The sequence below is a fragment of the Hemitrygon akajei genome, chromosome 5, assembly GCF_048418815.1.
Source record: "Hemitrygon akajei chromosome 5, sHemAka1.3, whole genome shotgun sequence".
NCBI classification, from domain to species: Eukaryota; Metazoa; Chordata; class Chondrichthyes; order Myliobatiformes; family Dasyatidae; genus Hemitrygon; species Hemitrygon akajei.
The window spans coordinates 176,675,105-176,699,948 of record NC_133128.1 but is presented as its reverse complement, the minus strand read 5'-3'; the positions used below and the strand labels follow the sequence as shown (position 1 = coordinate 176,699,948).

Below are 24,844 nucleotides of genomic sequence, written 5' to 3'. Positions count from 1 at the left end.
AGCAGCCCTGTGTCCACCGTGGAGAACTTCAGGTTCCTGGGAACCACCATCTCTCAGGATCTGAAGTGGGAGCAGAACATCAGCTCCATCCTGAAGAAGGCCCAGCAGCGGATGTATTTCCTGCGGCTCTTGAGGAAATACGGTCTGCCTCAGGAATTGCTGCTGCAGTTCTACACTGCAGTCATTGAGTCTGTCCTGTGCACCTCCATCATTGTGTGGTTTGGAGCCGCCATCAAGCAGGATAGAACCAGACTACAGCGCACAGTGAGGATTGCCGAGCGCATCATTGGAGCCTCCCTGCCCTCTATTGTGGACCTGTACTCTTCCAGGTTGAAGAAGAGGGCGGGGAACATCATAAAGGACTCCTCTCATCCTGCGCACGGACTGTTTGATCTGCTTCCGTCTGGTAGGCGCTTCAGATCCCTCCAGACTAAGACTAATAGGCACTGGAGAAGTTTTTTTCCTACTGCGTTCACTTTGCTGAACAGTTAACTGCCGGTTAACTGTCGGCTAACTATTACTTGGATTGCACTACCTGTATGTATAATCTATATTTTCATTTATATTTATCATTATTATTGTTATGAGCAGAGAGACAACATCTGCTGGAAGTCAATTCCTTGTATGTGCATAGGTACTTGACTTTGAACTTTGAGATGCATTATTGAGTCCATACATTTGGCTGAACATGGCCACATTTGCTACAAGCTTTGATTTCTGGCTGCTGGCTAAAGAAACGAAGATAGCTTTGAATACTTTGTTAAACACTCTTTTTCTGGCAAACGATCATCACAGGTAATAATCTGTAACTGCCCTTTGGACTTGGAGGCAATTCGATGTTGCAGAACTGAGGCAAGGCAAGGCGGTGGGCTCATCGACGAGTGCATGGAAGAGCGTGAAAGGTTGGACACAGGCCGAATCGAAGTCACGGGGTCCAGGCCCAGAGCATATCAACGAGACTGAACATGACGTTTGGATGGAGACTTACAGGCCGAGTTGAGTCGGCGAAGTCCGGCGAATCTAAGCAAGAGAACCCATGGTTCAGGAGGAGATTTAAATGCGGGGCCAGATTGAAAAGGTCAGGCTGGCGAGGAGTGAGCCAGTTCAGATCGCTGCTTGAAGCAGCAGAACCTGATGTTCGGATGAAGAGTTAAGTGCCGGGCCAGATTGAAAAGGTCAAGGTGTCAGGACCCAAGGCAAGATATGGGCCAATTAAAATCACTGCTCCATGATGTTTACTCAGCTCTGCGCTGAACTATGGGTCTCAGACTCTCTTCATAGACTTCAGTTCAGAAATGCTATTTGCTTGTGGTTACTGTTTGCATGATGTTTGTTTCTCAATGCACCTTGGGTGTTTGACACATTCTTATGGGTTAATTTATTCTTCTTTTATTTTCCTATAGACATGATGTGCTTTCTTATTCTCTGCACACTGGGTGTTAGACAGTCTTTCTTCATATATATGGGGGTTTGTTTTGGGGCTTCTTTGTTTCATGGCTGCTTGTTAGGAGACAAATCTCAAGGTTGTATAATGTATACATACTCCAATAATAAATGTACTTTGAACTTATTTTCAGGTCCTAGACAGAATTGAGGAAGGCAGCTTCCTCCTCCCATTAGCTGGTTAATAATTCACCATAATTTAAGACCAGATGTGTCATCATAGCACAAATTTGATCTGATGTCTCGATTTTGGGGTGGCTTACCTCTGCCTATTGCAAGGTGTTAACTGTTGAACATACTTGCAGCCCTGTGTTGCAGCTTTGCTAAGCTGATGCCTCATTTTTAGGTAAGTTAGCACACAAAATTATACAATTACACAAAAATTGTATAATCTCGTGTAAGTTATGCCTTTATTCTGAATGTTATGTATTTACCCCTGCATGCTTGTGATGCTTCTGCAAGGAAGTTTTCCATTGCATCTGGGCATACATGTACTTCAAGTCAAGTCAAGCCAAGTCACTTTTTATTGTCATTTCAACCATAACTTTTTATTGTCATTTCAAGTCCGTTCCAGGACTGAGATGCGGAGAAATTTCTTCACTCAGAGGGTAGTGGGGCTGTGGAATTTACTGCCCCAGAGAGCTGTGGAAGCTACTACACTCAATAAATTCAAAACGGAGATAGACATTTTCCTGGATAAAAATGGCATTAGGGGATACGGTGAGCGAGCAGGTAAGTGGACATGAGGCTAGGTTTAGATCAGCCATGTGATCTCCTGGACCAGTTTTCGATAGCCTGTATGGGTCGGAGAGGAATTTTCCAGATTTTTTCTCCTCAATTGGTAACTCGGTTTTTTTTCCCCGGGTGATCACATGGGTTTGGGCGGGATGAATAATAAAATAAAATGGGCGGCATGGTGCCCTGTTGGTTGGCACTGTTGCCTTGTGGGATTCGGTGAAAACTGGAGTTAAGATTGGATCAGCCATGATCTTGTTGAATGGCGGAGCAGGCTTGAGGGGCCGATTGGCCTACTCCTGCTCCTATCTCTTATGTTCTTATGTTATGTTCTTATAACTGCTATGTACAGTACATAGTAAAAATGAGACAACGTTTTTCAGGACCATGGTGTTACATGACACAATACAAAACTAGACTGAACTACATAAAAAACACCACACAAAAAAACTACACTAGACTACAGACCTGCCCAGGACTGCACAAAGTGCACAAAACAGTGCAGGCATTACAATAAATAATAAACAGGACAATAGGGCAGTAAGATGTCAGACCAGGCTCTGGGTATTGAGGAGTCTGATAGCTTGGGGGAAGAAACTGTTACATAGTCTGGTCGTGAGAGCCCGAATGCTTCGGTGCCTTTTCCCAGATGGCAGGAGGGAGAAGAGTTTGTATGAGGAGTGTGTGGGGTCCTTCATAATGCTGTTTGCTTTGCAGATGCAGCGTGTAGTGTAAATGTCCGTGATGGCAGGAAGAGAGACTTGCGTACAGCAATAGACTCAACTTTGCCCTTGACCCCTTATTAAACCAGGGCTGATCCCTTGGATTGAGGTGTAATGTTAGAGTGAAGGACACACTCAGCCTGGAAGTTACGGGCTGTGAGGGTGTGTGTATATAATTAATATAACTCAGGTTTTTCTCTTTTTTCTCTATATTTATTTATCATAGTACCGCTGCTGGAAAGTTAACAAATTTCACAACGTATGACGGTGATACTAAATCTGATTCTGATTCTGAAATTTCTGCTCTGTTGATGGTCCACACGTTTTATTGAGGACCAATTTGAAGCAACCATCTCTATTTTTTGAGACTATCCTAATAAGCACTTCATTTGTGTCAAACAACCCAATGAAGAATGGTATTAGTGTGAAGATGGGACTTCAGTTCAACAATGAGTGTGGCATTCACCTTCACCAAGGGCATTATATGTACGTGTCACGGGTAAAGAGGCAAACCACCAGGTTAAGTACGTTGTGTCCTATCCCCTGCTACTGACCCAAAATAGCAACTACATCAGTGATGGTATCAGAGGTTCCTCTTGGTGATCTTAACTGAAGACACTCCTCATTTTGTGGCATCTGCAACTTCCAATACTTTTCCCATTTTTACTACAATCAAGAAAAGCATTGATTCATCAGCTGAAGGAGAACAGTAGATGGTACTTAAGATTAAGTTTTGTTATTCACATATGGTCAGATACCATAAAATTTCATGGGGCCTGGAGTCAACAACTGGGGTTATAGGACCATTGATAAGTCACCCAAGTTTGGTGTCACACACAGGCCATATCAGGAGCTGATTTCCTCCCCTGAAGGGCTTTAATGAACGAGACAGGTCAATTTGTTATCTTCTTTCTCCATAGCCCTAGATTCCTTGTTTCTCATCAGCTCAGACAAATTGGAATGTTGAAGATGTTTTTTTTTGTTCAGGGTAAATGCTGAAAAAATTCTGGCCTTATATTTGTAATAAAGAGGAGGAAATCTGCAGATGCTGGAAATCCAAGCAACACACACAAAATGCTGAAGGAACTCAGAAGGCCAGGCAGCATCTATGGAAAAGAGTAAACAGTGAATGTTTTGGGCTGAGACCCTTCATCAGGGTGTTTACTCTTTTCCATAGATGCTGCCAGTCCTTCTGAGGTCCTCCACCATTTTCTGTAGGTATAATAGATGATTAGGAGTGGTAACTTTAGCAACAGGAAAATTATACCCTTAGCTTCAAATATATAAAATTAGAAATAATCCATATATTTTTATGGCTCAGGTTTTATCTATTCATCTTATAGTTTCAAGTAAGGGAAATATCTCAAGTAATTTTAGAACAAATATTTCTCCCAAGGATTCAACTTGTTCCCTAAAGCTAATACTGTCCAGAACTTTCATCATCTCACTGGTCTATTGGCTGCATGTTTAGGTGTCTCATGAAAGAACTTCATTCCTTTGAGACCATTCTTTTAGTTAATAAAATTCCTACACTATACATGGCTTTGCAAGCATGAACACTGAACTCACCACTGGGCGTAGAACCAGTAACATAGTCTAGATACATTAGAAATCAAAAACAGTTCAATAGCTGGTAAACTATCCTTCCTAAACACCTCTTCAACACCAAAGTATGACAAAATTAAAGAAGGGGAACTGTAATTCCCCAGAACAACTTCTGAATTTGCATTCAATCAATTTCATAACTGTGGCTGAACCAGATAAAATTTAAACAGCTGGACTGCAGAAATTCTGAATGATTCACAAAAGTCCTTCACATGAGGGAACATGACATTTCTTATCTATTGCAGCCTCCTTGTGTCTGCTGTCCTTTACATGACTGATTTTTAAAACTTTCTAGGATAACAACAAACCATATTAGAAACTGTGTCATCAGTGGCATCTTCACCACAAGTTTAAATGAAATTAAAACAAGTACTAAATAAGACAGAAACAGAATCTGCCTTTGCAGTACTGAGTATAAGTTTGTGTCTCATTGAAGGTTCAGTAAGTTTGAAGGCTTCCAGAGAAATGGAAATTGAAGATATCAATAACTCACCCAAGAAGACATAGAACTGGTTTGTCTAGTTTAAGGAAAGCATACAATTTGCATCAGTACACTCAATACCAATTAGTAAAAGTGAACATATCAAACTAATCTAGAATCAGAAATTCTGGAACCAGTTATTAGTTCTTTTACTCATCTGTTGTAAACACCCATCAAATTTTCAATTTGATTCCAGTAAGGTGGGTTTGCAAAGGTGGGAAACTTCACTCTCAAATCACCTTCCAAGCAGTGATTATGAGAATTATCTCCATTATTTCCAAGAGATAATTTAACATTTGTTTGAGAAAAAGGCTGGACCAAAAAAATTAAAAGATCTTTGCATCTATTTTCGATATATCAGTGATATAAGAGGGTTCATAACATGATTGTGATCAACTTAACTTACAAGATATAGCAGATAACTCCAATGCTCCACATATCGGTTGCATACCCAATTGGTTCGTAATTGATAACTTCAGGAGCCACAAATTCGGGAGTTCCAAATAGAACCTTTAGAGAGGATGTACTTTCTGCAAGAAACAGCAAGGAAATCAAGTTATACATTAATGTTTCCTCATAAAGTCTGTAAATGCAGTACCAAAGGTTTCAGTCCACTGTCCATACTGGATTAAAATGCATGCTTTGTCTCACTTCTTGAAGAAGAAATCAAAATAAAACAGGTGACAGAAAGCACACCTTATTCTGGAAAACAAACAAGTGAAGTAAATTTGTTTGGAAGATTTATAAAAGCACTCATCAAATTATTTTGATAGTGATTTTAAACTTTCAGTTCAAAGTGACAAATATCTCCATACTCCAGAAAATATTCAGGAGTAAGAATGCGTGGGTGAGAGAGAGACACATAGACACTAAGTAAGATAGAGTGTGTGAGTGAGAGAGAGGGAGTGGGAGAGGGAGAGAGAGAGAGGGAGAGAGAAAGTGGGAGGGTGAGAGAGTATGAGGGAGAGAGTGCAAGAGAGTGTGAGGGTGTGACAGAGTGCGAGAGAGAGATCGACGGAGAGAGAGGGGGAGTGAAAGACAGAGAGGGTGCAAGAGGGACAGAGTACGAGAGGGAGAGAGCACCTTAGAAAGAGTGTGATAGAGAGAGTGAGCGAGAGAAAGAGAGAGTGATAGTGAGAGAGGGAGAGTGTGTGAGTGTCGGAGAGTTGGAGAGAGTGTCAGAGAAAGTCAGAGAGAGAGAGAGAATGTCAAAGAGAAAGTGCCAGTGTAAGAGAGACAGAGAGTTAAACCTCATTACCCTTCAATGTGACATGAAAAGTTAACTCTGCATTTCTCTCCTCAGATGCTGCCTCATCTACTGAATGTCTTTCATCTGTTGAACTTGAACTTCAAAAATCTGAATGGAAATGGCAAAGGGTAGCACAAAGTACTTTTAGTGTGAGCTACCTGAATGGTGAGGACATGTTGAGAAGGAGACATCCTCTACATAGCACCATCCAGAGACAGAGAAGCAGTTTCAGCGACAGGTTACTATCGATGCAATGCTCCTCAGACAGGATGAAGAGGTCAATACTCCCCAATGCCATTAGGCTTTACAATTCTACCGCCAGGACTTAAGAACTTTTTAAAAGCTATTATTAATGCTTTTTGAGATAGTGATTTAGATGCATATCATATTTTTTACTGAGTTAAGTATTGTATGTAATTAGTTTTGCTACAACAAGTGTATGGGACATTGGAAAAAAGTTGAATTTCCCCATGGGGATGAATAAAGTATCTATCTATCTATCTATCTATGAGAAGGATACAGCGTAGAAGGTGGTTAGTGAGCTCGGGCTTTTCCCTTTGGAATGATAGAGGTTAAGTTAATGGTGGTGTACAAGATTGTGAGAGGCATAGACAGAATAATCTTCTCAAAGTCCAACCCTACGTCCCTGTCGGAAGAGGTGGAAATGAGTGAGGCTGGCCTACAGGGCTCTGGTGAGGCTGTATAAGCCAATCCCCTGTCCAATGGATTCAGTGGATTACAGAAGCATTGATGAACTCCAGCCATACCATTGTCTTCAGAGGACGATGGAGACGAGAGGTCATCGATGGCCTGTGTTTTTTTGTATACAGAGAGTGGTGGGTGCCCAAAGCCAGGAGTGGTGGTCGAGGCACAGGAGGATGAGAGTCTGAGGAGACTTGGCATGTCACCAAAGACTCTTGCAAATTTTTACAGATGTACTATAGGAAGCATTCTAATTTGTCGCATCACCGTCTAGTAGGGACAGGCCACTACACGCGATCAGGAAAAGCTGCAGAAAGTTGTGAACTTTGCCAGCTCCATCATGGGTTTAAATCTCTCCAATGTCAAAGATACCTTCAGGAGGCAGTGCCTCAATAAGGTGACATCCGTCACTTAGGACCCACATCACCCAGAACGGGTTCTTGTCTCATTGCTACCATCAAAGAGGCGATACAGGAGCTGAAGACACACATTCAATGTTTAGGAGAGCTTTTTCCATCAGATTTCTGAATGGACAATAAACCCATAGACATTACGTCACTTTTTTTTCCCTTCTCTCTCACTTTTTGCATCATTACTTATACATATTTCTACTATAAATTATAGTTAAAAAATTATTATATATTATGATGTACTACTGCCACAAAACAACCTATTTTCATGGCGCATGCCAGTGATATTAGACCTGATTCTGGGTGTGGGTTTGCTCTACTGTGGCTGAAGTACAATGACCCCCAAAGCAATCGATCAAAACTCAGTAGATTGTTACTTTCTACATCTATGGTGTGTCACTTGTCAGCTATTGAGATCTATTTAAAAGGTAGAGAAAACGTTAAATGTTACAAATGATGTGGCCTTTTCACCTATATTATTTTAATTATTTGACTTTCTCCAGGCGGTGGACCAATAGAACAAATAGGGTTTTGAAGTCGAGACCTGTTTAAGTTGTCTACACCCTTTGCAATTGACTGAATCCCAAATGGTTACAGTGACATTAAAAGAGTCACTTATCAATAATACTGCTTGGGTAGGAACTCGTACCTTTTCACCACGAAACTACGATAACAGCAAGGTCGTTTCTGAGATCTGCCAATATCCAGCGCAATCACTCAAGCACAGATTCACATCAGCGAGCAATAAAAAACTCAAACCAATTATTAAAACTACATTTGAGTGAAGCTATTACCTAATTTTCGAGCAAGTCCAAAATCAATGAGTTTAATCCTCGCTCCAGTTTTGTTGACGCACATGATGTTTTCTGGCTTTAAGTCCAGATGCACAATTTCCTGCTTGTGGATATACTGCACCCCTTCATTAATCTGCAGCATGTATTTGATGCACTCCCTCTCAGTCAGCTCAAAATCCTCATCGATTATTCTCTCAAAAAGCTCCCCTCCAGAAACTCTGTGGGACAAGACATTTGTGAGTAATTTAAAATCGCAGTGGAGAGGAGCAAGTTAATTAGTACATTGTGTCTATTATCTGACAGATTATATTGAGAGACATTCTTACACACTCATGTGGAGATTTGGTTCCATTTACTTTAATAGTGTATACAGTGATGTCTAAGTGTTTGATTTAAACCTGCCTTAGTTCCTATCAGAAAGTTTGACACAGACATACTAATGATAGTAGAACATCGCAAAAGGCCAAAGAAGAATATGACAAAATGTCATAGATCACTGAATGCAGAGGTATGGAGAATGGATCTTGTTTGCTTAGGCTGGAAGCTGACCAATGAGATAACATAGATTAACGTGAAGGATGGAGGTACCGTGGCTGGAGCTGCAGCCTCTCTTTATATGGACGACAGGAAGCTTCCACTGTCTGTTTGATGAGGTGTATTCAAATTAGTCACATTCTCAGAAGGATCCAGTTATTAACCCTTGTTACTTCTCTACTGGATGATAATATTGGAGTGCATCCATTCTGCTCCGCAGCATTCCTTTGTGCCTGCCTGGGCTTTGCTTCTCTCCCTCCTCCAAGATGAATCAAGATCATACAAAGGCCATCCCACTGAGAAGGCTTGTGTAGCCGGAAGAAGCCTTTAATGTGGGTGTAGCAGGGAATGAAAACTTCCCTTGGGTCTCATTTTTAGAAGTAAATATGCAAGACAAGATTTTTGTTTACAAAGAGAGTGGTGGGTGCCAGGAATGTGTTGCTGTGGTAGTAGCAGAGGGGAATACGGCAGAGGTGTTAAATAGACTTTTCGACAGGCATATCAATGGATGGATTAAGCAGAAGGCATTTGTTTCATTAAGCATTTAATTATTAGTTTAATTAGCTTGGCACAACATTGTGAGGTGAAGGATCTCTTTCTGTGCTTTACTCTTTTATGTTCTGAGTGGGCAGACCGGGAAAACACTGCCCATGGCTTCCCAGTTGCAGAAACTGCAAGAGCAACTTCTTAAGCTTGTAAACATCTTACTCCCACTAACCTTAGATGACGTCACTCCTATCAATTCTCAACTAACCTATTTTCACCGCGCTGTGTAAATGCAAGGAACTTGAAAGGTATCACACAAAAATAAAATAACTCAATATATATAAATAAGCAAGAACAAACATTGGGGGAAATTGATTTTGAAAACGGAAGATAGGGCCTTACATCTATAGAACCTTACATCTCAAATTATAGAAGTTATTATTAGAATAGACAATTGGAAAATAGTCCTGGAGAAATTGCTGGTAATGAAAGCTGATATATCCCCAGGAGTTGATGACATGCTTCCCAGGGTTTTGAAAGGTGCTTTTGGAAATAGTGGAGTTGCTGTTTACAATCTTCCAAAATCCCACAGAATGCATGAAACGTGGGGGAGAAAAGGCATGCAAACCACATTGTTACATTAAACCCCCATGTCTATGATCATTTATATAGATTCAGTTCTGAATTCAAAGCAAACAATAGCTTCTTTCCTTATTGTTATGCCCAAGATGCCTGATAAGCACAAAATATACACAGACTTACAAATACATTGAAACTATACTGACAAAACGTAACAATGATGTAACAACACAGACATAAGTTAAATTATTTGCCAATTGAGTGGAAAGAAGGTGGTTTTCATACCTTTAATAGAAGGAAAGCTATTTTGACGTCAGTGGTGGGTAAATTAATGGAAGGTATTCTTAGAGATGGTATATATAATTATCTGGGTAGACAGGGTCGAATTAGGAGCAGTCAACATGGATATGTGCGTGGAAGGTCATGTTTGACAAATCTTATTGAATTTTTGAAGAGGTTACTAGGAAAGTTGAAGAGGGTAAAGCAGTGGATGTTGTCTATATGGACTTCAGTAAGGCCTTAGACAAGGTTCCACATGGAAGGTTAGTTAGGAAGGTTCAATCATTAGGCATTAATATCAAAGTAGTGAAATGGATTCAACAGTGGGTGGATGGGAGATGCCAGAGAGTAGTGGTGGATAACTGTTCATCAGGTTGGAGGCCGGTGACTAGTGGTGTGTCTCAGGGATCTGTACTGGGTCCAATGTTGTTTGTCATATACATTAATGATCTGGATGATGGGCTGGTAAATTGGATTAGTAAGTATGCAGATGATATTAAGATAGGTGGCATTGTGGATAATGAAGTAGGTTTTCAAAGCTTGCAGAGAGATTTATGCCAGTTAGAAGAGTGGGCTGAAAGATGGCAGATGGAGTTTAATACTGATAAGTGTGAGGTGCTACATTTTGGTAGGAATAATCAAAATAGGACATACATAGTAAATGGTAGGGCATTGAGGAATGCAGTAGAACAGAGTGATCTAGGAATAATGGTGCATAGTTCCCTGAAGGTGGAATCTCATGTGGATAGGGTGGTGAAGAAAGCTTTTGGTATGCTGGCCTTTATAAATCAGAGCATTGAGTATAGGAGTTGGGATGTAATGTTAAAATTGTACAAGGCATTGGTGAGGCCAAATTTGGAGTATAGTGTACAGTTCTGGTCACTGAATTATAGGAAAGATGTCAACAAAATAGAGAGAGAGTACAGAGGAGATTTACTAGAATGTTACCTGGGTTTCAGCACCTAAGCTACCGAGAAAGGTTGAACAAGTTAGGTCTTTATTCTTTGGAGCATAGAAGGTTGAGGGGGACTTGATAGAGGTATTTAAAATTATGAGGGGGATAGATAGAGTTGATGTGGATAGGCTTTTTCCATTGAGAGTAGGGGAGATTCAAACAAGAGGACATGAGTTGAGAGTTAAGAGGCAAAAGTTTAGGGGTAACACGAGAGGGAACTTCTTTACTCAGAGAGTGGTAGCTGTGTGGACGAGTTTCCAGTAGAAGTGGTAAAGGCAGGTTCGATTTTGTCATTTAAAAAAAAATTGGATAGGTATATGGACAGGACAGGAAAGGAATGGAGGGTTATGGGCTAAGTGCAGGTAGGTGGGACTAGGTGAGAGTAAGCGTTTGGCATGGACTAGAAGGGCTGAAATGGCCTGTTTCCGTGCTGTAGTTGTTATATGGTTAATTGCCAATGAACATTTACATTTTGTATGTTAACACGAGGAAATCTGCAGATGCTGGAAATTCAAACAACAACACACACAAAATGCTGGTGGAACGCAACAGGCCAGGCAGCATCTATAGGGAGAAGTACAGTCGATGTTTCGTGCTGAGCCTTCATGAAGGGTCTCAGCCCAAAACGTTGACTGTACTTCTCCCTATAGATGCTGCCTGGCCTGCTGCGTTCCAGCAGCACATTTTGTATGTTTCTATGTGTAGTGAGTTGTGCAGGTGATGGATATTAACAGTGGGTAAAGGGACATATTTTAAAGTATTTACATTTAGTGATATAAAGCATTCCACTAATTGATATGGCATGGCTTAGATACCATGCAGAGCTAACTTTCAACTATTTTGGAACAACACGTCAATGCCAGAATCACTTCATGAGGGAACTTTGACATCAGAACCATAGAAAATGTCAGCCAGATTAGTGCAAAGTTGAGATGACTTCTTAAAACAGATTTATTTCATTCCTCACCAATATGCGCAAGCTGAACAAACTTTACTCCTGAAAGTAAACACTGTCAAAACCTTAATCTTTTTCAACTTACTTTTCTATTGAGCTGTGGACTCACTTTTGGGGACACTGCAGTTCATGCTCCATGTGTTTTAGTTTAGTATTTGCGCAATCTGATCGAAGAACTGGCTCTGTGTGCCATCGACACAGCGCCTGATGTACTGACAGTAGGCTCGGCTCCTGTGACCGTTGCAGGGGTTCTGCGGTTTGATGTTTAATGTTATATGTTTGCTTTTGGCTGTTTGCGAGGTTTGTACTTTTCTTCGCTCATTGGGTGTTTGATGGTCTTTGCTGTGTGGGGATTTCATTAAACAGATTTATCAATTTATTGAGATACAGCATAGAGTAGGCCCTCCCAGCCTTTCAAGCTGCCCAGCAATCCCCCAATTTAATCCTCGCCTAATCACAGGACAATTTACAATGACCAATTAACCTACCTACCAGTACGTCTTTGGAATGTGGGAAGAAACCGGAGCACCCGGAGGGAACCCATGCGGTCACAGAGAGAATGTACAAACTCCTTACAGGCAGTGGCGGGAATTGAACCTGGGTCGCTGGTACTGTAAAGCGTTTGTGCTAACCACTACACTACCGTGCTGCATTTCTTTGTGTGGCTGCGTTTCTGCGGGAAGGTGAATCACAGCGTTGTACGCTGTACATGTACTTTGATAATAAATGTACTTTGAAACTTTAAAGCGGTGATTAAAAGTCGAAGCACAAACATGAGAAAATCTGCAGACGCTGGAAATCCGAGCAACACACCCAAAATGCTGGAGGAACTCAGCAGGTCAGGCAGAATCTATGGAAAAGAGTAAACAGTGGACGTTTTGGGCTGAGACTTTTAATCAGGTGATTAAAAGTAGTATTTTCTCACCTCTGAAAATCTCATTTAAATAAAAGGTGTTTTAAAAATTCACCCTCTCAAACTTTGTATTTTTAGTGACTTTCTCTGGATTCACTATTGATAGAACATTTTCCCATGTCTCCCATACCTTATTTGGTTTCAACATAGTGCATTGGGGGACACAATATTGCTCTCTGCAATTCAGAATCTGACGCCAGGATTTTAAACTGGTCAGCATAGGAATGATGGAGATGTTGTGGTCGCAGGATCATTAAAGTCGTGCTGCACCTTCCATTGTACAGTTCACAGAGCCTCTCACTCCCAAGGGTTTTTAACTACCAGCTGCATTTTATTGCAGCACTGGTGCAGTAAAATAAAATGAACATCTATTGTTCATAATTGATGCTTATCATTCCAAACTTGTGCCACAATATGACTTTAAAACAAATTGAGATCCTGGAATTAAAGAAATGTTGCCAGAAAACTTATTAGAAGCATCCAAAACAAGTTAAAAAAAAATCATTATTCATTGAGATACAGCATGGAATAGCCTTTCCAGCCCTTCACGTTACTCTGCCCGCAACCCCTGATTTAACCCTAGCCTAATCACGGGACAACTTACAAAGACCTATTAACCGGTACAACTTTGTACAGTGGGAGTAAACCAGAAAACCCAGAGGAAACCCAGGCAATCACGGAGAGAATGTACTAAACTCCTCACAGACAGCAGTGGGACAAGTAATCTTTAAAAGGCTTTGTGTGAGGATTCCTTCTTTTACTTTATAGGAGACTGACCTGTCCTGGGCCCAGCACACAAAGTGTGTGAGCGTCTTTATTAGGAGGCTAAAGAGGTGCGCATGTCACTGAACATACCAACTTCTACACATATACTGTTGAAAGTATCCTGACTGGTCACATCACAGTCTGGTAGGCAATTCAAATGCGCAGAGATGTGAGGAGCTGCAGAGCGAAGAGGACTCTACCCAATATACCATGGGCATATCTTTCTTGGTAGTATCTACAGAAGATGTTGCCTCCAGAAGCCAACATCCATCATCAAATATCTACCATCTGGGCTATGCCATCTTTTGGCAGCCACCATCAAACAGAAGTCTGAAGTCCCAGACTACCGGGTTCAGGAACAGCTATTGCTCTTCAACTATCTGATTTTTAAGCCAACCAGCAAAACCCTATTCATCTCTAGAGCTTAGCAACACTGTGATGTAACTACTCCTATCACTTTGCTCTAAAATTGACTTGCTTTTGTTTTACATGTGTTTGTTTGTAAGAATTGTGTACAATTTACATTTATCTTGTGATTGCTGCTAATATGATGCTGCCGCAGATAAAGTTTTCATTGCACCTGTGCGTACAGGTACTTGTGCACGTTACAATAAACTCAACTCCAGTCAAGAGATCCGAGTTCTCCTCTGGACTAACAAAGATCCCCCTCACTCTGGCACTGTCAGCATCATTCGTGTTCAGTACAGCTTAACTGAGGCTGAGAGTTAAAATCTCGCACACACTCCGGAGACTGAGTAGATTCTGATCACAATGACACATCCTGCTCAGCTTCCAACTGAAGCCTCAGCAATATGCGTAATGTCCAGACGCTAAAGGGCTTTATTAATCTCATTCTGGACTTGAAATTTGCAGATGTTCATTATCTTTGCTGGAAAACGTCACAATGCATTAGTGCACTGTATGAATCATCTAATTTGCATGCTTTGCTCAACGATTTTTATTACCACGCTCAGGATTATGAATCGAGTAAAGGAAATTGTCATTACTTACAGTTCCATAACCATAACGATGTCCGACCTTGATTCAAAAGCATCAATGCACTGAACAAGCTTTGGATGGTGTAGGCAATTCATAATACTGATCTCCTGCCTCACATTTTCTTTATCCTTCGCAGAGAAAGCTTTGAAAAACTTCCCTGCCCAAACCTTGTTAGTTTTCTTTTCAACAAGTTTGAAGACTTGTCCAAATTTTCCCCTGTAAATAAGTCGACAATGGTTCTTACACATTGGTGCTGATCACAAAGAAGGATGATATAAGAACCAAATAGAAAACATTGTAAAATTAACAGAGGCACTCACGTTCCTATTTTTTCCAGTATGTTATAATATTCTGCAACTTTCTCAGTTGTGTTGATTGTTACATTCCGATAATCTGGTTCGCTTTCTTTCTCATCTAAAAAGGAATTATTTTTGTATAATGCAGCATGAGCTTTATTCATATTTTGCAAATGAGCAGAAATAAAAATATGCTTACCATCATCAGAAAGATCAACTTCATCTTTGTGTTCTTAAAATTAAATAAGTCAAAGTTAGATCATTTTGTAATTGAATGTCTAAACTATGTCAAAGCTTAAAATATAAATACAAGTGACATCTAATAAATCCCCAAATTATTAAGTATTTAATAAGCTTTTCTTAAAAATAAAGAGTGTGATGAAACTCTAACTCTCTTAGTTTCAGGTCACAGTTTATGATGGTCAAATTTAATACCATGGCACCATCAGGAGGAACAATACTGGAAGAAAAGCAAGATGAGGGTCAAGACTTGTTTTCATGCAGAAAAACTCTCAGAATTTGGTTCTAGCAATTTTTCTCAGCACAACGGAATGGCAAGCAACATTATAAAAAATTAAAAACAGTTGAAAACAACACCACCTCAGAAGAATGCAGAGAAGCTGATAGGAAAATATCCCCATAATATTTACAAATGTGCCACAAGTAAGTAAAGATTGTGCACTTCTTTTGGTACCCTTAAGGTAGAGCTAACCTTCTGTTACTCCCACTTTGACCAAATCGGATTCCTGACTTGGCTCACTAGTGCCGTAAACGTTAACAGCTCGGACTCGGAATTTGTACTCTTTATCAGTGCTTAGATCACGCACACTGCAGGATGTACTGCGACAGGTGGTCAGATGTGTCCACTGCTGCTCTTCGGAATTCCAAGTTTCCACGTTATATGACTGGACGACGCTGCCACCGTCATACGTGGGGCCGTACCATGACAGTGTCAGAGTAGAGCTACGGATATCGGAGGAGCATGGTTTCCCTGCGGGTGGCTCTGGTCTATCTGTGAGCGGAAAGAGGAAAAGTCAGCAGCAGGACTCCATTCAAATTTACAAAATTTAAACGAAAGAAAGTTCACATTTCGCTCCATATTCCCACCAGGTATTTATGAGGCGGTATGGTCAGGTAGCGGGTAGTGTAACGCTTTGCAGTGCTAACGACCTGGGGTTCAATTCCCGCCACTCTCTATAATGAATTTCCATGTTCTCCTTGTGGCCACATAGGTTTGCTTCTCATGCTCCAGATTCCTCCCACAGTCCAAAGGCCTATTAGTGGTAGTTTATTTGTCATTGTAAATTGTTCTGTGATTAAGGTTAAGGTTAGGGTTAGGTTGGGCAGTGTGGGTCATTGGGCCAGAAGGGCCTGTTTGCATTGTAGCTCTAAATAAAATAAATAAATTTATTCACTGGTTATGGTTTTTGTGGTGAACTACATATACCTGTCTGGACACGCCCCCCCTGCTGACTGCTCCTGTGGCTCCTCCCACGGACCCCGGTATAAAGGCGATTGGAGGCACAGACCCTTCCTCAGTCTCCCGGATGTTGTGTGGTGGTCGCTTGCTGCTTGTGCTTTCTTCCAGCCAATAAAAGCCTACCTTAACTCACGTCTCAGAGTTATTGATGGTGCATCAGTTTTTCCTCAACTTTCTTCCAGTGTTCTGCTCTCAGCAGAACAACCTACTTTGGTCACTTCATCCCTTCCACTCTTTTTCTAGAAAGTTTAGATTCCATCTGCTAGAAGGCCGGCACATTCTGCTGAAGTGCAATGCTTGGAATGGGGCCTTTGAACCTGTGCTTCATAAAACTTCAACATGCATTTTGGCATTTGTATTAGCCCTTGTTCATAAAATTCATGAACCTATGGACTGTTTAAACTCCCCTTTCAACCTGTCCTGCCACCTTCAGGAATCTGCTATAGCATAGTCTATTGTACAATGGCCATCCTACCCCCAAGAGCCTGTGACCATGAGTTGTGGGCTTTGATAAAGCAAGGGATGATTTCATTTTCAATATTTGCTTGTTTAATTTTGTTTTACTGTTTGATTGTTAGAACTTAATAGTTTTCACTCACATTGGCAATCAAGTATTGAAAAATGGTAACTGTTAGCTGAGTCACTATTTGTGGTACTGTATCTGGGAATATCGAAGTACATATATATCATCACATAGAACCCCAAGATACACTTTCTTTTGGGCATTCTCAATAAGTCCATAATAGAATAATAACCATATTAGAGTCAATGAAAGACTGCACCAACTTGGATGCAGAAGACAACAAGCTGTGCAAGTACAAAAATAAATAAATAATAATAATAACAACAACAAATAAGCAATAACTATTGAGAACATCAGATGAAGAGTCCTTGAAAGTGAGTCTATAGGTTGTGGGAGCATTTCAGTGATGGGGCAAGTGAAGTTGAGTGAAGTTATCCCTTTGGTTCAAGAGCCTGATGGTTGAGGGGTAGCAACTGTTTCTGAACCTGGTGGTGTGAGTCCTAAGGCTCCTGTACCTTCTTCCTGATGGCAGCAGTGAGAAGAGAGCATGGCCTGGGTGGTGGGGGTCCCTGATGATGGATGCTGCTTTCCTGCGACAGTGTTTCATGTAAATGCACTCAATGGTGGGGAGGGCTATACCTGTGATGGACTGGGCCATATCCACTACTTTCTGTTGGATTTTCCATTCTAGGATATTGGTGTTTCCATACCACACTTTGATGCAGTCAATCAATACACTCTCCACTACACATTCCTCCATTTTTGAGGGGTTGCCTTAAATTATGACCCACCATATAAATTTATTCAAAACTTAATTTGGATGCAAGTTTCAAAACTAGATAAAATTATGATTAGCAATTATTAATATTCAACTGTTAACTGAATTACTAAATGAATAATTAAAATAAGGTAGGCAGAGTGGAATAGGTGACGTGTGTTGTCAGAAGACTGTAGGAACAGATGGAAACTATTGAGATCCCCAGTGACCACGTCTGCACAAAATAAACAAACTCAAAGTTCATGAGTTGGAGTCAGAGATTGCACCATTTATCCATTAGGAAGATGGATGCATTGGAGAGAGTGCAGAGCAAATTCATTAGGATGTTGTTTGGATTGGATGACTTTAGCTATGGAGGGGAATTGGACAGGCTGGGATTTTATTCCTGGAGTGAGGGGTGGTCTGATAGAGTATATAAAATTATTAGAGGCTTAGATAGAGTTGATGTCAACCTTTTCCCCATGCTAAGGGTCTCAAAACGCAGAGGGTATAGATTTAAGATGAGAGAAAGGAGTTTTAAAGAAGGGAAAGTTTTTTTTTTACACAGAGAGTAATTGATATCTGGAACATTGTCAGAGGAGGCAGTGAAATCAGATACAATTTCTAGTTCGAGACATTTAGACAGGCATTTAAATAGGCAAGGCACAGGAAGACATAATACAGGCAAAGGGGATTAATGTACTTAAGCAAAAATGTCTCTATATTGGTCTGCACAACTCCATGGCAGCTTTACACTTTGTTCAAGAGGAATCACACCGAAATTAAATGTGGCAGGACTAGTCATCACTTGCACAGGAAGAGTGACTGTGAGTGAGTTAGGTATCGGGATTCAGAAGATATCTCTGCCCTCGCACTGGTCCAATAGGAAACATTTCTTGCAGTTTGTCTGAATAAAAGCAGAGACAGCAGGAAGAAAGAGCATAGTCAGAGGCACAAGAGGCATTTAAGTTGGAGGAACTGATAGGTATATTGTGCTACAGAGGACGTTATAGTTACTTGGGTAAACACTAAACTGTTTTAAGGTTGCTTCCTGGGTCTGGAGAGGAACTTGGCATGAGAAAGGAAAGATTCAGTTGTCAAGAACAAGGTGGAAAACACCTACATACAGTAGATAAGACTAGAAGGAGGTTCTGTTATAAGTATGCTCTAAGCAACACACACAAAATGCTGGAGGAACTCAGCAGGTCAGGCAGCATCAATGGAAAAGAGTAAACAGTCATCTCCTCCCTCACTACCATTCAGGGCCCCAAACAGTCCTTCTAAGTGATGCGATATTTCACCTGTGAGTCTGTTGGGGTCATCTACTGTGTCCAATGCTCCCAGTATGGCCTCCCACTATGACATAGATTGGGAGACTGCTTCACCAAGCACCTTTGCTCTGTCCACCACAAAAAGCAGGATCTCCTGGTGGCCACCCATTTCAATTCTACTTCCCATTCGCATTCCAACGTGCCAGTCCATGGCCTCCTCTACTGCGATGATGAGGTCATACTCATGTTGGAGGAAAACATGTTGTATTCCGTCTGGGTAGCCTCCAATCTGACAGCAAGAACAGTGATTTCTCGAATTTCTGGTAATGCCGCCCCACCCCCACTCACCATTCCTGTTTCCCTCTCTCACCTCATCTCCTTACCCAACCCTTCACCTCCTTCTAGCGCTCCTTCTCCTTTCCTTTCTTCCATGGTCTTCTACCCTCTCCTATCAGATTCCCCCTCCTCAGCCCTTTATCTCTTTCACCAATCAATTTCCCGGCTCTTTATTCATCCCCTCCTCCTCTCCTGGTTTCACCTATCACCTACCACCTTGTACTTCTTCCTCCCCTTCCCCACCTCTTACTCTAACTTCTCATCTTTTTTCCAGTCCTGATGAAGGGTCCTGGCCCAAAACATTGACTGTTTACTCTTTTCCATGGGTGCTGCCTGGCCTGCTGAGTTCCTCCAGCATTTTGTGTGAGTTGCTTTGGATTTCCAGCATCTGCAGATTTTATTTGTGCTTATAAGCATGCCCTGTTAGGTTTCAGTTGCCAAGTCAGAGCTACAGTGTTAGAATGAATGGTTACATGCAAATTGACACAGATTCAATCAGATTCACTTGATAGCATGGCTTATAGATTAGTATGGTAGAAACCAACATTAAGAAGAGGAGCCCTCCATTGTGTGAAGCTTCATTTGAATGGAGATGGGAACTGGGTCCCAGAGAAGTGAATACAAAGGACTGTAGATGAGCATTCAACCAAAGTAAGTGGGGTGCGAATGAGGGGAAGGGGGGTGTTGAAGGCGCAGGAGAGCCTAGGCGAGGAGAAATTTAGAAAGGCATAGAGAAAGGACAATGGAGGGGAATGAGATAGGCAATAGTAATGTGTGTTTGCAAGGGGGAAGTATAAATGCAGAAGCCAATTAGACTCAGAGTTCACAACATTTTAAGGGAAAAAACCACTGGAATCTGATCATACATTGGCTAACAAATATAGTACCAGATCAAAGCAAAATCATTTTAATGTTGCCAAAAAGAGCAGTAAGCCAGAGGACTGGAAACTTTTCAGATTTCAGCAAGGGAACATGACATTTATAGTACAGGGAAGGTGGAATATGAGACCAATCTAGTGAGAAACATAAAAAGACAGTAATAGCCTCCATAAATATGTAAAAGGATAAGATTAGCATAAGTTAATGGGGTTTCTCTTACAGGCTGAACCAGGAGAAATTATATAAGAAAAGAAGGAAATACCAAGAAAATTAAACAAATAGCTTTGTCTATGTTTGTAGACGAAAGTACAATTCGCCTCATGATACTCCACAAGAAAAAGTGCAGAACAGGCCTGGAGAGAATTAGCAGCTGAAAATTTTTTTACACATGACTGCATGGCCAAACACCCAAGCAATCACATCATCAAGTTTGCTCATGACACGGTGGCGGGGCTCATCACCAACAATGATGAGACGGCCTACAGAGAGGAGGTGGAAGAGCTCAAGGCCTGGTGCCAGGTAAATAACCTCTTCCTTAATGTCAACAAGACAAACGAGGTGGCTATTGTCTTCAGGAGAACTCATACCACTCACACTCCCCTTTACATTGGCAGCAGAGCGCTGGAAACAGTCTTAAAGTCCTGGGAGTGCACATCACAAACAACCTCTCATGGTCCCGGAATGTATAGAAAGTGGTTCCTACACAGTAAAGATAGCTCACCAATGCCTCTACTTTCGGGGGAGGCTGAAGAGAGGTACTTTGTACATCCATACTCACACCATTCTACAGATGATCAGCAGAGAGCACCCTAACAAGCTGCCCCACTGCCTGGTACGGAAGCTGCAAGGCAGTAGGCAAGAAAGACTCCACAATGGGTAGTCAAAACTTCCCAATCTATCACCAGCATCAGCCTACCTGCCATCAAGGACATATATACTGTAAGGTGCTGGGAAAGCATCACGAAGGATCCCACACACCCTGCTCAGGGACTGTTTATCCCACTCTGATAAGGGAGAGATTACGTATCATCTACGCCAGGATCACTAGACTCAAAAACAGTTACTTTCCCCAAGCAGTAAGGCTGATCAACACCACCACACACTAACTTCACCACTGCATTACTATTTTCCATCAGTCACCTTATGTACATTCTAGTGTCACTTTTTGGTCATACAATCAATGTATATAAGCTATCTTATATTTATTGTGTTTTATTATTATTTGTTCTTTATCTTTTCTATTTTCTTTGTGCTGCATTGTGTGAAGGAGCAACTCTTGAATCACTGAAGGATGGTCAACAGGCTTGAATGCTATCACCTCCTCTAAAGTGAAAGCAAATGATGTAGGTGACAAGGCTTCACTCCCGGATGAGAATGCCTTTTATGCTCACTTTGATCATCAAAACGTGGAGGTAGCTTCACCGACTCCCACAGACCCAATGACCCTGTGGTTTCAGTCTCTGAGGCTGACGTGAGAACATCCTTCAGGAGGGTGAACCCACGGAAAGCATCTAGCCAAGTACTAAAGTCCTGTGCTGATCGACCAGCTGGAGCGTTCACAGATATCTTTAGCTTATCACTTCGGCTGTCTGAGGTACCCACCTACTTCAAGCGGCCTTCAATCATACCAGTGCCTGAGAAAGTAGTAACCTGTTCTCAATGACCAGCATCCAGTAGCACTTACATTCTTTGTGAGGAAGTGCTTTGAGAGTTGGCTAAGAAGCAACTTGGATCCACTACAATTTGTCAGGTCAACAGCAAATGCCTTTTAATCTACTCTTCATCTGATTCTGGAATATCTGGACAAGAAGATGCAGACATCAGGATGCTCTTCATTGACTGCAGCTCAGCAATCAATACTATCATCCCCTTAAAACTAATCATTATTCTTCAAGTCCTAGGCCTCAATACATTATAGAGTCATAGAACACTACAGTACAGAAACAGGCCTTTTGGCCCATCGAGTCTGTGATGAACCATTAACCCGCCTAGACCCATTAACCTGCACTCAGACCATAGGCCTCCATAACCCTCCCATCCATGTACCTATCCAAATTTCTCTTTAATGTTGAAATCATCTTGGCTATCATCACTCATGCTGGCAGATCGTTCCATTCTTTCACTACCCTCTGAGTGAAGAAGTTCCCCTTAAACTTTTCACCTTTCACCCATAACTCATGACCTCTAGTTCTTGTCTCATCCAACCTCAGTGAAAAAGCCTGCATGCACTTACTCTATCTACACCCCTAATAATTTTGTATATCTCTATGAAATTTTCCCTCAATCCCCTACACTCTGGGGAGTAAAGTCCATACCTATTCTACCTTTCTCTATAACTCAGGTCCTCAAGTCCTGAAAACATCCTTGTAAACTTACTCTGCACTCTTTCAATCTTATTTACATCTTTCCTGTCGGTACACTCAATTCTCCAAATTAGGACACACCAACGTCTTATACAATTTCGATATAACATCCCAACTCCTGTACTCAATACGTTGATTTGTGAAGGTCAATGTGCCAAAACATAAGAACATAAGAACTAGGAGCAGGAGTCGGCCATCTGGCCCATCGAGCCTGCTCCGTCATTCAATAAGATCATGACTGAACTGGCCATGGACTCATCTCCACCTACCTGCCTTTTCCCCATAACCCTTAATTCCCCTATTATGCAAAAATCTATCCAACCTTGTCTTAAATATAGTTACTGAGGTAGTTTCCACTGCTTCATTGGGCAGAGAATTCCACAGATTCACCACTCTCTGGGAAAGGCAGTTCCTCCTCATCTCTGTCCTAAATCTACTCCCTTGAACCTTGAGGTGATGCCCCTAAGTTCTAGTCTCACCTACCAGTGGAAACAAATTTCCTGCCTCTATCTACCTTTCACAATTTTATATGTTTCTATAAGACCTCCTCTCATTCTTCTGAATTCCAGTGAGTACAGTCCCAGGCGACTCAACTCTCCTCATAGCCTAACCCCTTCAACTTTGGAATCAACCTGGTGAATCTCCTCTGTACTGCCTCTGAAGCCAGTGTATCTTTCCTCAAGTAAGGAGACCAGAACTGCACACAGTACTCCAGGTGCAACCTCAACAGTGCCCTGTACAGTTGCAGCATAACCTCCCTGCTCTTAAATTCAATCCCTCTAGCAATGAAGGTCAGCATTCCATTTGCCTTCTTGATAGCCTGATGCACCTGCAAACCAACCTTTTGTGATTCATGCACAAGCACTCCCAAGTCCCTCTGCACAGCAGCATGCTGCAATCTTTTACCATTTAAATAATAACCTGATCTTCTATTTTTCCTTCCAAAGTGGATGACCTCACATTTGCCAACATTGTATTCCATTTGTCAGACTCACTTAACCTACCTGTAGCTCTCTGCAGACTCTCCATATCTTCTGCACAGTTTGCTTTTCCACTCAATTTAGTGTCATCAGCAAACTTAGATACAATACACTCAGTCCCCTCTTCCAGATCATTAATGCATATCGTGAACAGTTGTGTGCCCAGCACTGTCCCCTGTGGCATACCACTCACCACCAGAGTAACACCCATGGAGCCCAACTCTCTTCTTTCTATTAGTTAACCAATTTCTATGCATGCTAATACCTCAGCACCAACTCTATGCATCCTTGTTCTATGGATAATTCTTTTATGCAGCACCTTATTGAACACCTTCTGGAAATCCAAGTAAATAATGTCCATCTGTTCCCCTTTGTCCACTGTGCTCATTATCTCCTCAAGAAACTTCTGTAAGTTTGTCAAATAGGACCTGCCTTTGCTGAATCCATGTTGTGTCTGCCCCATGGATCTATTTCTTTCCAGATGCCTCTCTATTTCTTCTTTAAAGATAGTTTCCAGCATTTCCCCAACTACTGATGTTAAACTAACTACCCTATAGTTACCTGCCTTTTGCCTACATCTTTTTTTGAACAGTGGCGTGACATTTGCCATCTTCCAATCCACTGGGACCTACCCAGAGTCCAGAGAATTTTGGTAAATTATCACAAAAGCCTCTGCTATAACTTTTGCCATTTCTTTCAGTACCCTGTGATGCAGTCCATCAGGACCAGGGGACTTGTCTATCTGTAGGCCTGTAAGTTTGCTCAGCACTACCTCTTTAGTGATTGCAACTGTATAGAGGTCCCCATCTCCCATTACATCCGTATCATCTCCCTTCAGCGTGTTAGCTGTGTCCTCCACTATTACGACCAAGACAAAATAGCCATTGGCTTTGGCCATTTCTTCATTACCCATTTACATGAAATCCCATCTGCCATGTTTCAGCTCATTTTTCCAGCTGGTCTAAATCCCGCTGCAAACTTTGATAGTTTTCCTTGTTGTCCACCATATTCCCAGTCTTGGTGTCATCTGCAAATTTGCTGATCCAGTTTACTGCATTTTCATCTGGATCATTGATATTGATAACAAAGGACCCAGCACTGATCCCTGTGGCATTCCACGCGTTACAGGACTCAAGTCAGAAAGGCAAACATCTACCATTCTCATACTTCTCTTGTGCAGCCAACGTCTAACCCAGTTTACTACCTCTTCTTGAATGTCAAGCAACTGAACCTTTTTGACCAACATCACAATACAGAACCTTGTCAAAGGCCTTGCTAAAGTCCATGTAGACAACAGCCACTACCTTGCCTTCATCAACTTTCCTTGTAATTTCCTCTAAGATTGGTTAGAAA

General features: G+C 41.5%; 1 protein-coding gene across 1 annotated transcript in view; it reads right to left on the bottom strand.

Annotated features, from left to right (window-relative positions):
* LOC140728505 (myosin light chain kinase, smooth muscle-like) overlaps nucleotides 1-24,844 on the bottom strand; it is a 341,168-nt gene that overhangs the window by 27,993 nt on the left and 288,331 nt on the right. Inside the window, exons 22-27 of the mRNA XM_073047317.1 lie at nucleotides 15,615-15,914; nucleotides 15,102-15,134; nucleotides 14,927-15,020; nucleotides 14,619-14,822; nucleotides 8,142-8,359; nucleotides 5,393-5,516 (exon numbers count right to left, since the gene is read on the bottom strand). Coding sequence (XP_072903418.1) covers nucleotides 5,393-5,516; nucleotides 8,142-8,359; nucleotides 14,619-14,822; nucleotides 14,927-15,020; nucleotides 15,102-15,134; nucleotides 15,615-15,914 — 973 coding nt within the window. The remainder of the gene's footprint in view (nucleotides 1-5,392; nucleotides 5,517-8,141; nucleotides 8,360-14,618; nucleotides 14,823-14,926; nucleotides 15,021-15,101; nucleotides 15,135-15,614; nucleotides 15,915-24,844) is intronic.